The sequence below is a fragment of the Erpetoichthys calabaricus genome, chromosome 4 (assembly GCF_900747795.2).
Source record: "Erpetoichthys calabaricus chromosome 4, fErpCal1.3, whole genome shotgun sequence".
NCBI classification, from domain to species: Eukaryota; Metazoa; Chordata; class Cladistia; order Polypteriformes; family Polypteridae; genus Erpetoichthys; species Erpetoichthys calabaricus.
In genome coordinates, this window is record NC_041397.2 from 19546333 (window position 1) to 19563494 (window position 17162).

At 37.9% G+C, this 17162-nt stretch overlaps 1 protein-coding gene across 4 annotated transcripts in view; it reads right to left on the bottom strand.

Annotated features, from left to right (window-relative positions):
- The window catches only part of robo1 (roundabout, axon guidance receptor, homolog 1 (Drosophila)), a 1485956-nt gene that overhangs the window by 57543 nt on the left and 1411251 nt on the right, over positions 1-17162 (bottom strand). For all 4 annotated transcript variants that reach the window (XM_051926301.1, XM_051926302.1, XM_051926300.1 and 1 more), the window contains 3 exons: positions 15774-15800; positions 6083-6125; positions 2981-3135 (listed from right to left, as the gene is read on the bottom strand). In XM_051926301.1, the coding sequence (XP_051782261.1) occupies positions 2981-3135; positions 6083-6125; positions 15774-15800 (225 nt within the window). The remainder of the gene's footprint in view (positions 1-2980; positions 3136-6082; positions 6126-15773; positions 15801-17162) is intronic.

Here is a 17162-nt window from a genome sequence, read left to right on the forward strand (position 1 = left end):
TGTGAGTGTTTGCATGCATAATAATGCCCCATAATGGAATGGCATCCCAACTAAGGAAGATCCTCACAATCTACCCAAGGCTACTCTTCACCATTCCCTACTTGACAAAGTGGGCCCAAACAATGGATGTAGATGGATGCTATTGTGAGTTACTTACTGTAAAAATATAACTGTTCATATAATTGTACATAAAAACAAAAAAACATGATGTTTTTCACACATTTGTCTTAAAAACAGTCTCTTTTTAATACTGTGATTTTGCATTAATTGTATGTACGAGCAAAGTCTTTCTAGCCAATGCATACCGTATACAGTATACAGTAATCCCTCCTCCATCGCGGGGGTTGCGTTCCAGAGCCACCCGCGAAATAAGAAAATCCGCGAAGTAGAAACCATATGTTTATATGGTTATTTTTATATTGTCATGCTTGGGTCACAGATTTGCGCAGAAACACAGGAGGTTGTAGAGAGACAGGAACGTTATTCAAACACTGCAAACAAACATTTGTCTCTTTTTCAAAAGTTTAAACTGTGCTCCATGACAAGACAGAGATGACAGTTCCGTCTCACAATTAAAAGAATGCAAACATATCTTCCTCTTCAAAGGAGTGCACATCAGGAGCAGAGCCTGTCAGAAAGAGATAGGAAAGCAAACAAATCAATAGGGCTGTTTGGCTTTTAAGTATGCGAAGCACCGCGGCACAAAGCTGTTGAAGGCGGCAGCTCACACCCCCTCCGTCAGGAGCAGAGAGAGAGAGAGATAAAAACAAACAACCAAAAATCAATACGTGCCCTTCGTGCTTTTAAGTATGCGAAGCACTGTGCAGCATGTCGCTTAAAGGAAGCAGCAGCACAGAAGGGAGCAAAATGAAGATAATCTTTCAGCATTTTTTGACGAGCGTCCGTATCGTCTAGGTGTACGAACAGCCCCCCTGCTCACACCCCCTACGTCAGGATCAGAGATAGTCAGCGCAAGAGAGAGAGAGAGAAAAGTAAGTTTGGTAGCTTCTCAGCCATCTGCCAATAGCGTCCCTTGTATGAAATCAACTGGGCAAACCAACTGAGGAAGCATGTACCAGAAATTAAAAGACCCATTGTCCGCAGAAATCCGCGAACCAGCAAAAAATCCGCGATATATATTTAAATATGCTTACATATAAAATCCGCGATGGAGTGAAGCTGCAAAAGGCGAAGCGCGATATAGCGAGGGATTATTGTACTCTTGTATAAGTTGGGTCTTGAAGCCCGAAAAATCGATCATAAAATCAGACCCCGACTTATATGCCTTTTCAGAAACGCGACACTTAAATTAATTTTTTTAACATCTTCTTGCTTCCTCCAATCTCGCATGAGTTTATCAAATGCATCGAAATTTTGTCACAGCAGCGCAGTTACCAATTTCTTTCGCTACTTCAACGACATTTAATTTAAAACCAGCTTCATATTTTCTTCTGATCGAATGCTCCATCGTTTTATGATAAAGGTGTATGAGGATGTGAGATACAAAAAACCCAAATCAGTGCAAACATCGCTTTGGAATAGCTTGGGTATTACCGTGTGGTCACGTAGGCACAATACACAGAAAAAAAACATGTCTAACATTCCTCAAACATGTCTAACTAGCATGCATCACCTAAAATTAATGAAATGTTTACAATGAAACTGTGACTGGTTTAAACCAGCCCATCTTTCGCTAATGTGTGCGACTCCTGAGCTGTCCACTGACTTTATGGCAGTTATGGAGCGTCATTTTAAGCCATACACTGTAAAAACAACAATAGTAAACAGACTTTCCATACCATGCCTAAAGAGCACAGCCACTCACTGTAACATTTAATAAAGGAAATACATTTAAACAAAACAGTTCTTTATACATAACAAAGTCTGAAATTTGAAATTATTACTTCTTTTGATATGCCTTAAGAGTTGGAAAATGTTGTATCTTAACTCTGCACTATTCAAACACACATTAATCAAAAAGCACACAGCATTTCACCTAATCAGCATAGTGAAAAATTCTTGTCTAACATTTATTTTTTTTCTTTTTACATTTCTGTAATAATGCAATAAATAATTTAAGCACATAATATAAGCATACAGTAAATTGCAAAATCCTGTTTTTATTAATTTATTTAGGGATTATAATGCCATAAACTGAATGAAGTAGACTTTCAACACATATATATTTATATATATTATATGTACATACATATATACATACACAATATATACACCTATATACATACATACATATATAAATATATACATATTGGATATGTATATATTTAGAAGATTCTAGTAAACACTAGTACATGGACTGCCATTTCATTCTTTTGTTGATCCAGGAAAATTTTTTGAGTTAAACCATTCGTCATGCACGTGAGGACACCTAGTGGAACTTAAGAGGAGGTGCATACAAGATGGAGACCAGAAAACACTTCATCACACAAAGGGTCTTGGGAATCTGGAACAAATTACTAAGTCGTGTAGTTCAAGTCAAGACCCTGACATCTTTTAAAAAAATATGTGAAAGAGAAACTGGGAGAACCTAGTGATAAGCTAAACAAATGAACTTCGTGGATTGGATAGTCTCCTCTCATTTTTTAATCTAGTTAAAAAATCAGGACTTTTCTATCTATCTATCTATCTATCTATCTATCTATCTATCTATCTATCTATCTATCTATCTATCTATCTATCTATCTATCTATCTATCTATCTATCTATCTATCTATCTATCTATCACAGATTTTTGGTTCAAACATTCTCAATACTTGAGATTCTCAAAGAACATCATTTTGAAAATAAGCAGAAAAGATGGAAGACTGCGACAATGCATATCTGTGAGGAAGATGCACGGTAAGTAAATTCTATAAAGAAAGTGAGCAAAGTCAACACTGGTGTCTAAAGTTCCTGGCCTGATGTTCCTGATTTATTTCAGATGACACCCTTGGTCCTCACTCCCTAATGTATCTCTTACCTGGACGACTGTAAGTCGTGAGGTTGCTGTCGCTGTTGCCGTTTCCTGATGTACAACAATTAATGCTACAGTCATTGTGATTGGAACACGTGTTTGGCCAGGTATCCGCTAGCCAGGGTTGTGTGGCCGGCTCACCAATATTTAGTAGTCCAGGTCTGAGGAAAGAAAAAAAAAAGCTACAGTTTTATTTTTTGTACTGTTATTTTCTTAAATCTGAAAAATAAAAATAAATGAGGTGAAAAAAAAAACATAAATGTAATGCACGAAACAAACTTCAAAGACCATTTATTACATTTTATTTCACAAAGGTCTAACGTGACTTTGGTGAAATGGCCTTTTTTGTTGGTTTAAAAATACATTAATCCATTCATCCATTTCCTGAACTTGCTTTTCCATTTACATTATCTTGGGCAACTAGAGCCTTTTCTGTGATCTTTGGGCACAAGGAAGTGCATCCAGAACTTTAACGTTTTGTGGTAGCCTCCATCATTTAACTTGGTGAATTTATTAGATGTCAGACACTGAAGCTTGATCCTATAACACTGGGTGAAGATGTAGAGACCAGTCCACAACAGTGTGCCAGTCCAGTGCAGAGTAACCTCACATGTAGTACACTCACACCCAATCATATCAGGCTAATGTGGTACTGCCCAATGAATTATGGAAGGAAAAGCAGACTACACAAAGAAAATGTGCAATTATACTGTTAGAGGTCTAGACCGGGATCTGAACCCAGAACTCAGGACTTGTGCTGCCCTTTTGTAAAAAGCAAACTACAGAAACACATTTTTTTGAACTCCAAAGGAAAAGTTTACTTAAACGTGCATTGTCTGCCGAAATATTCTACACCAACAAGTAATATGAAGATAACTATACTTCATTTTTGGCATTTTTTCTTTCTCAAAGGCAATATTTATTTTAGTTACTTACATTTGCGTGTAATCCTTTAAACTCCACTTGGAGCCAGTCCTGCCACTTAAGGCTACATAATGACTGGTTGTAACCATCTTGCTCTCCTCAGCATTTTTAACACAAATTTTGCTGATGAGCATGTCTTTACAGTTACCACATCCAGCATGCAGCAATATATCTTTATCTTTATAAATGCCATAATGAAATCGCTTTAGAGAGATTAGGCTTCAGCTAATGTCAAGTTCTTTTATAGATGTGCTCAGAGTACTGTACACGGCTGTATTCTAAAGTCAAAGTGCTCCCTCTGGTGTTGAATATGAGGGAAGACACTGTTGCTATTCATAAAGTGCTGATATGCTTTTATAAACCAAACTGAATTTTATATATACATCAACTATACATTATATACAAATGGAACTGAATGCATTGCATATATAAATATAATGCATTCATAAATATTTTTTGACATACACACAGTATATAAAGCATATATACTGGGATATACTCATTTTCAGGCAGTCATTGACCGGAAAGGATCTTCAACCAAATATTGAAAAGGATCATTATATTTATGATGATGCTAGTTTGTCCAAATACTTTTGAGCCCCCGAAAATGAGGGGAACCATGTATAAAAATGTCTGTCTTTTCTAAATGTCTCATACAATGTTTTTGTTAAATCCCTTAAATTAAAGCTGAAAGTCTACACTTCAATCACATAATAATTGCTTCATTTCAGATCCTTTGTGGTGCAGCAAAGAGCCAAAATTATGAAAATTGCATCTCTGTCCAAATACTTATAGACCTAACTGTACATATTATATATACTGTACATTCATTCATCTTCTAAACCTGCTTATCCAGAGCAGGTTTGCATGAAGGATGGCCTATCCCAGTAAGCATTAGGGCCAATACAGGAACAATCCCTGGACAGGATTTTTTATTCATTTATATATATATATATATATATATATATATAAATATATATATATATATACAGTATATATGCAGTATATATGCAGTATATATATATATATATATATATATATATATATATATATATATACATACAGTATATAATCCTATCCAGTGATCGTTCCATGCTATGTACATGTCAGAAAAGTCAAATGACTGTTCATCCACTGTGACTCACTGTTGTATAATAATAAAATGTAACAAAACTTTTTATAGACACTGCACAAACACACACATATATATATATATATATATATATATATATATATATATATATATATACAGTGTATATATATATATATATACTGTATATATAAAGTCAAGCATGCACGTCCCAACAACCATCTTCCAGGATTGTCACAGGAAAGCAATGCCCCGCTGGGGCAAAAGGGGGTGCTGATGCTAATGGTGTCATCATTTTTTTCCCTCCTCAGCACTGAGAAAATACCCAATGAGGACACCTGAATCTGCCCCTTCTGGTCTGACATCTATAAAAGCCTGGTGGTCCCACAAGCTGGTGCCTCATCTGGACCTGGGTAAGGAAAAAGTACCAAGCTCCAGTGCACAGACCCTTTTATAGAAGATCCAAGGAGTTTATTAATTTTGTTTTAGTTTGGAAGTTGCACTATCATGTGATTGTTTTATTTACATTTACATGTCGGACGTAAACAGGGTGACCTGGTTGACACCCCAACATTTATTGGGACTTTGTCATTTACCTTTCACCTGATCACAGTGCAGTATATTTCTCTCTCTCTCTCTCTCTCTCTCTCTCTCTCTCTCTCTCTATATATATATATATATAAATATATATTCATTGCATTCGTAGTCCTGACCTGATTATATATATATATATATATATACATCCATCCATCCATTTCCCAACACAGTATATATATATATATATATATATATATATATATATATATATATATATATATATATTTACATATATATAATATATATAATATATATATACATATATATATATATACAAATTATAGTAATTATACACTTTATGTCCCTTGCGTTTCACTATATCTACACACACACACACACATATACTCAAAATTACTTAATAATAACACCAAAAGAAAAATGTTCATTCTAAATTTGAAATATAGAAAACCAAATTTACTGAATGAAAGTGTTAAATTACTTAACAAAAGTAAAAACTATTTTGTTATGGAAAAAATGTTCTAGCTTCAAAGACTTACCTTCCGCCGCTGCTTACAGCCTCCCCACCTCTCTGATAGGTAACTGTAACATTACAAGCAAACAAAATAAAAAAAGGAATCAAAATCAAAAGAAGTTTTGCATATAAAAGTGAGAACCAACAAATTTGCAAATGTTTTTAAAGGAAACAGAACCTAAGGAGATTAATAACTAGGAGAACTGATAAAGCAGGGTCAAATAATGGCCACTTTTTTAACTTCAGCTTTTTGTTGTTTTTTTTTTTAATCATATTGATCATTAAATGTTAGCAAGCATTATTGTAGATTCCTTTGACTAAGTCCCAAGTACATGCATATCACTTAACAAAAATGTTTAGGTACTGTATGTTTATTCTGGGTGCCATGTGGGAACTCTGTGTTTCAATGCTGTGCCTGCCCATTGTCTCCATTTGAATTTTGACCGCAGTAGTTTTTCTAGCAGTACTTCACTTTTGGGTCAGCATCTACAAACTTGTGCCTGTCAGGTTATTTGGCAGCTCTAAACTGTGAGAATCTGAATGATCGGCTCCAGCAGTGGAGTAGCACTCCTTACTGGTTCGATTCTTGCTTTGTGCAATATGCCACTGTGATATGGATCAAGTAGCCTTGAGAATAGTTTGTGACTTTCTGTTTAGGCATGGTGGTGCAGAGGTTAACCTCACGATTCCTAGTTCAAATCTGTGTGAACTGTCCACGTTCTCCTCATTCCCTGTATGGTGTTGCTGTAAAGTCAATGGACCTTAAATTACAAGCTTGCCAGTCTCGGCCTCGCAGTGTGACTCTGACTAATTCACTTGAAATGCTTGTAATTGAAATATATAAAGATCGAAATACAGTATATAAAATCTTTTTATATAATAGTATCCTCTTGTTTTAAGATGCTTTTAGTAAATATGCCAAGTATATAATAATGTAAGTCTGACTGGAAACTGTAAATTGTCCCCGTATGGCTGCGGGCTTGCATCCCATTAAAAGTTAGCTCTTGGTTTGAACTCTCTGCTGTCCATATGCATCCTGACCTCTCACCACCCGCGGTTATTTTAAGACATTTCTGTACAAGAAAAATGAAAGAGCGGGACTGACTTGACACCCCATCTTGGTTTTCACTCCCCTAACTTACAGGCGTCCCTTGTCATCCATTCACGGGAATTCCAGCCTGACTAGGCTGCCAAAGCCACCTGGGCTACAGCACACAAAAACACAGACACCCCATGTGGATGTGAATGCCGACATTGTTCCAAGAGGACTTTCATAAAAAAAAACCAAAAAACGTGAGCCACATATTGTTAAAACCTGCATTAATTTTAAAAGAAAAAAGAGAAAGGAAAAACACCTTAAGGTAACACACAGTCATTCTTTCGCTTCTACATAATACCTTCAAATACGACGACTGGGACAAGCGTAAGCGGCTTATCTGTTCGGTAAATTCTGACGGATTCTGAAGGACAGTAAAAAAGAAAAAGTGAAAACGGTAGCTAAATTGCACTCTTTCAAGGAGCTCTAAGCTGGTGGCCTGTGAAGAAGAGATAACTACCTTCTTTAATTGTAGATTTTGGATTAGAATGTGACATTCTGCAGTGATTTACATTTTTTTAAGAAAAACACGAAGCTACCTACAGTTCCCCCTTTATCGTCTGCATTGCTGCAGATCATATTCCACAAATGATTCTTCTTTCCTAATTAATTAAATATGCCATTTGATGTCAAGTTAAGCGACCGAAAAGTCTGCCGACGGTATAATCCCCCTTATAAATAATTCAACGCTGTCTGTATAAACAATGGATCTGTTTTTATCTGTGCATAGATTCCACGACAACGTCAAATCTCGATATTTCCTTGCCTAACTGTTCTGAGGGGCTACAAGAGGTTGCCCTGGGCCAAAGGCACCGCTGCAATGGCACAGGACAGGGTTAGGCCTTTTGGAATGACATCCTGGTGCTGCTTTCGCCCCTGGCCACCCTTTTTCCAGCCATGTACCCCAACTCACAGTGTTTTTAAATATTTATTTTTAAATCAACAATGACCCGCCTGAGAAAATCATAAACATCTGAAGAGAACAAATGGCTGCTTAACGTTAAAAGACCTAAAACTGCAGCACTGATGTAATCTATTAGAATAAACGAAATCTAGTTTGGGAATCCTGTCAACTGAAAGTTAATCGCGTTCCAGCTGTAAAACAAAGGCCGAGCTGTACATCTATGGCAGTAAATTAGAAACGGAGGTCGCATTCAAACAGAGGAAACGTAATCGACCAACATAAAAGCACATGTCGGAAAGGTTCTGTTTTCGGTTTCCTTGTTCTAAGCACCAGACAATGTGCTGTTCAGTAAGTTGACTACATTAGCATAATCCGATGCAGCCCATGACGGCACAGCCAAAGCATGCAATTAAGAGCAACAGAAAAGGCAAACTTCCAGAGCGCACTTTCATTGGCAGCACATGGATTGGTCCGAATGACTCAATACTGCAGATCCAGGTTCAGTACACTGAATTGTTACACCAACATGTTAAACATCCAAATGAATTATTCATTCAGATTTACGTAAGCCGATGAAGGCAGAACAGATTTTTTTCTTTGTTTCCATTTTATTCAAATGTTTTTCCAGTTTCTGAAAAGGTGAGGAGTTCGGCTGATTCTCCAGATTGAGAGGAGCCAGCTGAGGTGAGAGTGTATAATTCGTATGACCTTAGATGGCTCCCTCAAGAGGTATAGAATGTATGGAAGGATTCTATCTCTCGATAGTGCTAGTGTTAATCGGCAAAACATTTTTGCATGACAAGTTTTCTTGGCTCACCGGACACCTTGTTTGCTGAATATTTTCCTAAAGATTCACTGGGCAGTTGGCTTAGATCAGGGGTGTCAAACTCCGGTCCTGGAGGGCTGCAATGGCTGCAGGTTTTCATTCTAACCACCTTCTTAATTATTGACCTGTTTTTGCTGCTAATTAGCTTCTTTTGCCTTAGTTTTAATTAACTCGGCTCATACCCCTTGGTTCCTATTATTTCTTTAATTAGCAGCCAAACAATAATGAGACACAAAATGAGCAACCGGTGATCAGCTAACCACATTATCTGAACATAAAGAAAGATGAGGGTCTCAGTAAGGTTGATCTCTCAGGTCAATAATCAGAAACAGAAAATCAGCAGTTTGGGAAATGTCTGCTGTAGCAGAAAGAGAGCAGCAGCAAGTAGAGGAATTAAGTAACGGGTTTAATTAACAGCAAGAATTGGCTGTTAATTGGAGTGAAATTGGTTGGAGTTTGAAACCCCAGTTTAGTTGGTCATCTGTTGGCTCGTTTCACATCAAATTTCTGTTTGGCTGCCATTTAATGAAGAAAAGAATCAATTGAGAGGACTGAATCCTTAAAAACAGGGCTATTAAAATGAAGGGAAAAGGAGTTAATTAGCAGTGAAAACTGGTCACTGATTAGGAGGATTAGAATGAAAACCTGCAGCCACTGCAGCCCTCCAGGCCTGGAGTTTAACACCTGTGGCTTAGCTGGGGAGGCAGCATAAAGAAAAAGGACGCCTCACACCTGGACAAACTGGTGAGGAAGGCAGGCTCTATTGTAGGCATAGAGCTGGACAGTTTGACATCCGTGGCAGAGCGACGGGCGCTGAGCAGGCTCCTGTCAATCATAGAGAATCCACTGCATCCGCTGAACAGTATCATCTCCAGACAGAGGAGCAGCTTCAGCGACAGACTGCTGTCACCGTCCTGCTCCACTGACAGACTGAGGAGATCGTTCCTCCCCCACACTATGCTTCAATTCCACCCGGGGGGTAAATGTTAACATTGTACAAAGTTATTGTCTGTTATATTTGCATTTTTATCACTCTTTAATTTATTGTTTTTTATCATATGCTGCTGCTGGAGTATGTGAATTTCCCCTTGGGGTTAATAAAGCTCCACTCTACTGATACTAACATGGAAATACCAAATTTATTATCTTGTTTTATCTGACAACCTACTATTCAAATATAAATTATTTGAGGTAACTTCTATGAAAGGTCAATTCTCTGACCTATATACTGTATGTACTTTAAAACCTTATGATTTATGTTTCTTTAAGTAATTTGTGCTTCACATGATTCATTTACATTTGTTTTGCTTATGTTTTTATTGAATTTGTTATTACTTTGCTACATCCTCAAAGACTTGTGTAAGGATTAAGTAACAGTTTGAAATTAGACCCCCCCCCCTCCCCCCCATCCCATATGTGTGTGTTTGTGAGTGGGATCTGAGGTGGATTGTCATGGGCAGTTTCCAGCTTTGCACCATGTGCTGCTGGGTGTTTTATACATGGATTTGGGAATTTTTTGTTTAGTATATCACATAGAATTGAGTTTTGGATCATTTCAGTTTGATTTGACAAAATTTTATGTTATTTTATTCTGTTTCATCGTTTACGTGATACGGAACCATCTAACCGAGATATTCTTGTCAGTTATGTCACTGTATGGAATCTGTATTTTACATAAAAATCCCCTTGGGATTAATAAAGTATCTATCTATCTATCTATCTATCTATCTATCTATCTATCTATCTATCTATCTATCTATCTATCTATCTATCTATCTATCTATCTATCTATCTATCTATCTATCTATCTATCTATCTATCTATCTAGATGAACTTTTCTCCCCAGCGCCCCATGATGCTTTTTGAAGTCAGTGTGACATCACAGAGCTGTAGTGGCCAATATTGGATGGGACAGCCCACCAAGTGTACAATGCTGATCCTAGTAGTGGTCGGTATTCCAGATCAACCACTATACTGGATGAAATTCTTCTTCCAGTATGGATTTCAGTAGAATTGTTTAACCGGCATGCCAAACTTTAGCGGTAAACTTGCGAATGCATTTACAACACAAAACACGCAAGCAGAAGGAAACTGGAAATGCGTCGGTTCATTTATATCTTAAAGGTAATGTTTTTATGTACGACACATGTGTAATAGTTGAACCTAACCCTTTAAGAGTTTAACACAGAGTGCTGTGCAGTTTATGCAAACAGGAAAGAGTAAAGAATTCACGTGCTTTAGTGTTGTGCTTATTTGGTAGCAGCGGCAACGTGCAGCAAGCGTGTCTTGTTTCAAGAGAGGTGAATGACTGCTATAAAATCTGTGAAGGCCAAGCCTCAGTGAATTCATGCTTCATGTTAATAATAATAATAATAATAATAATAATTCTTTACATTTATATAGCGCTGTTCTCACTACTCAAAGCCACTTCAACAACTACTAATGTGTAGCATTCACCTGGATGATGCAACGGTAGCCATTTTTGTGCCAGTATGTGCACCAAACAGTAGCTGTTAAGTAGTGAAGTGGTGAGAGAGATAGCTAATTAAAGGGAGGGGATGATTAGCACACCAGAATGACTAGGCCGTGGTGGGCAATTTAGCCAGTACACCAGGATACACCCTACTGTTTATGAAGGATGCCCAGGGATGACCACAGGGGAGTTTGGTCCTCGGTTTTATGTCTCATCTGAAGGATGGTACCATTTTTACAGCACAGTGCCCTCCGCTACTGCACTTAGACATACAGATCCACATTCAGACCACAGGGTGTGCCCTCATGGTTTCACCAATACCTCTTCCAGCAGCAACCCAAGCTTTTGGTAGATGGTCTCCCATCTGGGCTAGGCCTGACTATGCTCAGCTAAGCTTCTTCAGAAGTGCATGTGGTATGGCATTTTTGACAAAAATATTATTAACCGTTACATTAGGAAAAAGCAGAGTACATTTTGAGTTGAAGACCTGCCTCTCTCCATCATTCATTGGTGAAGGGTCCTGTCTTCAATTGCAATTGCATGCATTTTGTACATTTTGAGCATAAAACTGGATAACGGACATGTGGATTATGCAACACGAGTAACGTGAGAATTATTTTCTTTTTCCCATGAATGATTTTAATATTGTCTGTCATTGTACAGCACGGGCTACCTATGGGTTCTATTACATCATAAACTTTATCATCTCTTTCTACATAAGAACAAATTCTCACAGCCATGTCTACAATCTACATTGGGTAAGTAACATATAAAAAAATATAATTTTTAGGCATTTCTTTAAGTTACAGAAGAAGATCAACAGGGGAAAAAAATATACAACAGATTTAAAAGTATGTTTACCAGACTGGCAGACGCTGACATTTAGGGCTTTTAGGAAAACTAATAAACCAAAGAACAAATCCCAGAGTAAACAGGTAACCTTCCAATGGATTCAATTTAATTCAATTCAGTTTAATTTTGTATAAAGTTGTTCACTGAGTGCAAAGCGTTGTGACAAGTTCACAGGTAGATACAAATATAAAAATGATAAATTACTGAATACTGCGGTGGGTTGACACCGTGCCCGGGATTGGTTCCTGCCTTGTGCCCTGTGTTGGCTGGGATTGGCTCCAGCAGACCCCCATGACCCTGTGTTCAGATTCAGCGGGTTGGAAAATGGATGGATGGATGGAAATTACTGAATATTTTTTTTTAACAATTTTGGTTAGACAGTAAAACAAAGTCATTTGAAAACTGTTCAACATAAATAGATCCTAAAAAATATCTATGCATTAATTAATTGTTGAACTATGGCCAGTTGATAATGGAGAAGAGGAAAACAAACTCCTGTCAGTAGCATCATTGGGGAAAAATAAACCATGGGGGGGGGAGTTGGGGGGGGGTCCATGGTCAGTTGTAATTAACCCTTGTCACACACGTGCACAATGGAGATAACTTCAGGGCTTGTCTAAAGGTAATTACACTTTGAGCCAGGGGTTGGCGCTGTTACCTAATTCCTTTTTCCCTTCCTCCCTGTGCAGAAGCTGTGATTGACAGTCAACGCACCAATGAGGTCACTTCCATTTCTCAACCTCCTGAACTCGCCTCTTCCTGTTCTCCAACCTGAAAGCCGGCTCCACCGCCATCTTGAGGCAGTCGACTCCTGACCCTCGTCTGAAAAGACGCAATGACTCATTTGTGCTACGCCCTTTCTTTCTGTGGCTTCATTTTGCGGAAATTGTTATTTACACTTTGTTGTATCAGCAGAAAATAAATGATCCAATTTCTGTAAACACTTTTTTACATCGCAATGTCGCCTAAAGGCTGAAAACGTCTAACTCTGGAGGCAAAGTCAGTCCATCGTGGGGCACACTCACTCACATCAGGTCAATCTAGGATGGTCCATTAACTTAACAGCATGTCATTGGGATGCACTCAGAGAAAAAGCTTCTTGGTGTTTCAGAGTGGAGCTGTTAAAATAGGCTGCTCCATTAGGAGGGTGTCTCTGGAAAAATTTTATTAGAACCAAATTTGTATTCAACTGAAAATGCTTTAATGAAGAAGTTTTTTTCTTATACAGCTTTAATGATCACCCGTAACACTTTGAAAAGTTTCACACTTTCCTAAATAGTGTGTATATTTTAAAATTCAAAAGACTTTATAAATAGCTGGGTGACATGAACAAAGAACAGCTGTTCACATGAATAAAACAAAAAAAATTCAAATAAATTGAAGATGAAAGAACAAAACACAAAGTTCATAACTTTTCACGATTTACAACAATTATCAGCTCAACGTCTGTCCTTAACCTTTGTTTAAAAAACAGCTGCCAGACAATTTTAGACATAGATTACCAGTCGACATAATGAAGATCTAACAGAAAACATTCACACATTGAATTTCAATGAAATATTAAAAAGCTCTCACTTTTATAGATGAATGGACTAAGAATTTTATAACGACACACTTTATAAAAGAAGAGATAAAAAATCTGTAGTGAAGCCTCGGAAGGCACAGTTAGCATATAATGGTCGTAATCAGCAGTGGATATTACTACGTCTCACAGGCTCTGCATGGCACCCGAGAAAAGTGTGAAGCATCTTCAGTGTAAGGCCACTTCTACCGTGATGCTCTAAGTAGCACATTTGGAGGTGTTTTCTAATCAGCCACCATTATGTATTACAACGTAATATCTTATTTCTTTTATTAAATAAACAGATTAGCTTATTTATCTGTTTACCTTACTGTTTCATCTTGAGTGTATTCCACAAAGTTTATGTAATAATAATAATTCTTTGCATTTATATAGCGCTTTTCTCACTACTCAAAGCGCTCAGCAATTGCAGGTTAAGGGCCTTTCTCAAGGGCCCAACAGAGCAGAGTCCCTATTGGCATTTACGGGATTCGAACCGGCAACCTTCCGATCGCCAGGGTAGATCCCTAACCTCAGAGCCACCACTCCGCCTATGTGGGTCAGCTTTAACAATCCTACTTGATCTTGGGGTCAGAAAAGAATGTATGCATGCATGTATGTTGTATAGCAGAAAACAAAATATATCTTTGTGTGCTTTATTATTTCTGTGTGAACATTCTTCTGACATTGTCTGCCTGTTTAATTAAGCCATTCTGTACCATTTGTACGCAGTACGTTATAAAGAGAATGATGAATGGGAACTGATCCTTTTTATATACTGTATATATATATATATATATATATATATATATATATATATATATATATATATATATATATATATATATATATATATATATAAAGTGATTCGAACTGAGGCTGGTACGTGAGTGAGGAGGGCCCTGCCCGGCTCCTCACTTCTGATGTCACGCTTCTCCCTCTCCTTGCCGTGCAGCCTCTGTCTTGGATTAGCTCAAATATATCGCTCCTGCAAGCGAACTATGATACTTAGTGCGATGAGTGAAGTCACAAAATCAACCGGAATGTTCAAGCAAATTATAGAAGAAAACCCTAAATTTAAATCCATTAAGTTGTTCTCTCGTGAAAAGCGAACAGACAGACAGACACCCGTTGGATTTTATATACATAGAGATATACATATGTGTGCCACTGACTGCTTAACTGTTTTGGGACCCTTAGATAATACTAAGATAACAGCAAGACTATACTATTTCTCTGCATGCTGACTGGTGCAAACAAATATGTTTCTGGTTGTCTTATGCTAATTAACCTGCTTATTGGGGGGCAGCATGGTGTTGCAGAAGTAGTTCTGCTGCCACCTTGCAGTAAGGAAACCAGGGTTGGCATTCCAGGTCGTTCCTGCATGGAGTTTGCATGTTCTCCCCATGTCTGAGCAACTTTCTCCTGGGTGCTCCAGTTTCTTCTTGCTGTCTAAAGACATGCAGGTTAGGTGGATTGGTGATACTAAATTGTCCCTAGCGTATGGGTTTGTCTGGGTGTGTGTGTGTGTTTGCCCTGCGATGGACTGGCACCCTGTCCAAGGTTGTTCCTGTCTTGCACTTCATGATAGCTAGGATAGGCTCCAGCACCCCAAATGCATCCCACTCACAACCCTGTTTACGATGAAGCGGGTTATCTATCTTGTTCTATTCTATTCACAAATGTAATTTTTTTTTGTTCACATAGACACTGTACATGAGCGAAGTTACCCAGCATTGACGTACATTGGATGGTAGAACTTTAATTATCTCCAAATTTCACCTTTGATAATATTTTGCATGGGTTAGGTGATTGAGAATTGATAAGCATTATTGGGCTGAATGGCCTGTCCTGATCAAAATGTTTGTAATGTGAAAACATTTAAAGCAGGTATATCCATTTTGCTCAACACATTTTGCTACCTAGTGTAGGAAGAAGCAATCATAAATGTAAAATCATGCAAAGATAGAACAACTCAAGGAAAACGATAAAAAATGTACATACCTGTAGGCGTGAAAGTAAATGATGGGACTGAAAAACAAAACAAGAAAATAGTCAGTAAGCAGAGGGGAGTGAGAATTAGACATGATATAATAATAATAATAATAATAATAATAATAATAATAATAATAATAATTCATTTTATTTATAAGGCACTTTACATTTGTAGTAAATCTATCCATCCATCCATTATCGACACCCGCTACATCCTAACTACAGGGTCATGGGGGTCTGCTGGAGCCAATCCCAGCCAACACAGGGCACAAGGCAGGAAACAAACTCCGGGCAGGGCGCCAGCCTACCGCAGGGCACGCACACACACACTCCCACACACCAAGCACACACTAGGGCCAATTTAGGATCGCCAATGCACGTAACCTGCATGTCTTTGGACTGTGGGAGGAAACCGGAGCACTCGGAGGAAACCCACGCAGATACGGGGAGAACATGCAAACTCCACGCAGGGAGGACTCGGGAAGCGAATCCAGGTCTCCTAACTGCAAGGCAGCAGCGCTACCCACTGCGCCACCGTGCCGCCCCGTAGTAAATCTAGTAAATTTACATAAAAAATTTAACAAAGGCATAATAAGATAAAAACAGAGATAAAACAACAATAATTAGTGGCATTCTTGTTAATAAGCTTTCCTAAATAGAAAAGTCTTTAGCTGTTTTTTAAAACAGCCCACAATCTGCTGTGTTCTTAGGCTCTCTGACAGGGCATTCCAGAGCCATGGAGCAGCGGCTACTCGGTCTCCCATTGTATGAAGTTTGGTCATAAGGTGGGCGAAGGTGGTAGGTTTCTTGTAGTGGATTGTAATATAAGGAGTTCCTTAAGATATTGTGGAGCATTTCCATGAATACACTGGTGAGTGAGCAGACAAAGTTTGTACTCAATACGAGGTGAATAGAGAGCCAATGAAGTGACCGAAGGATTTGTGAAATATGCTCATATTTCCGCACCCTCATCAGGATCCTTGCAGCACTATTTTGGATTTGTTGGAACTTTTGAAGGCTCTTGTTGGTTATCCCGATGAGGAGTGCATTACAATAGTCCAGCCTGGAGGACTTAATCCATAATGAGTAAGGATGGGTTCAAAGTCCAGCTCCCAGAGGAGGACCTCCTTGATCTGATGAACTATAATACATTCCCATAATAATAATAATAATAATAATAATAATAATAATAATAATAATAATAATAATAATAATAATAATAATAATAATAATGCCCTTTAGAAGATGGCTTTTACCTTACTAAACGTGTAAATCTTCTGCACCAGTGATGTAGACATAACATGTATTGTTCATGCTAACACTGAGGTTCTTTTTTTCCACATATTACATACAATCTTTTTTCAAAAGAAGAAAATGAGTTGCACATCCCTCCCATGC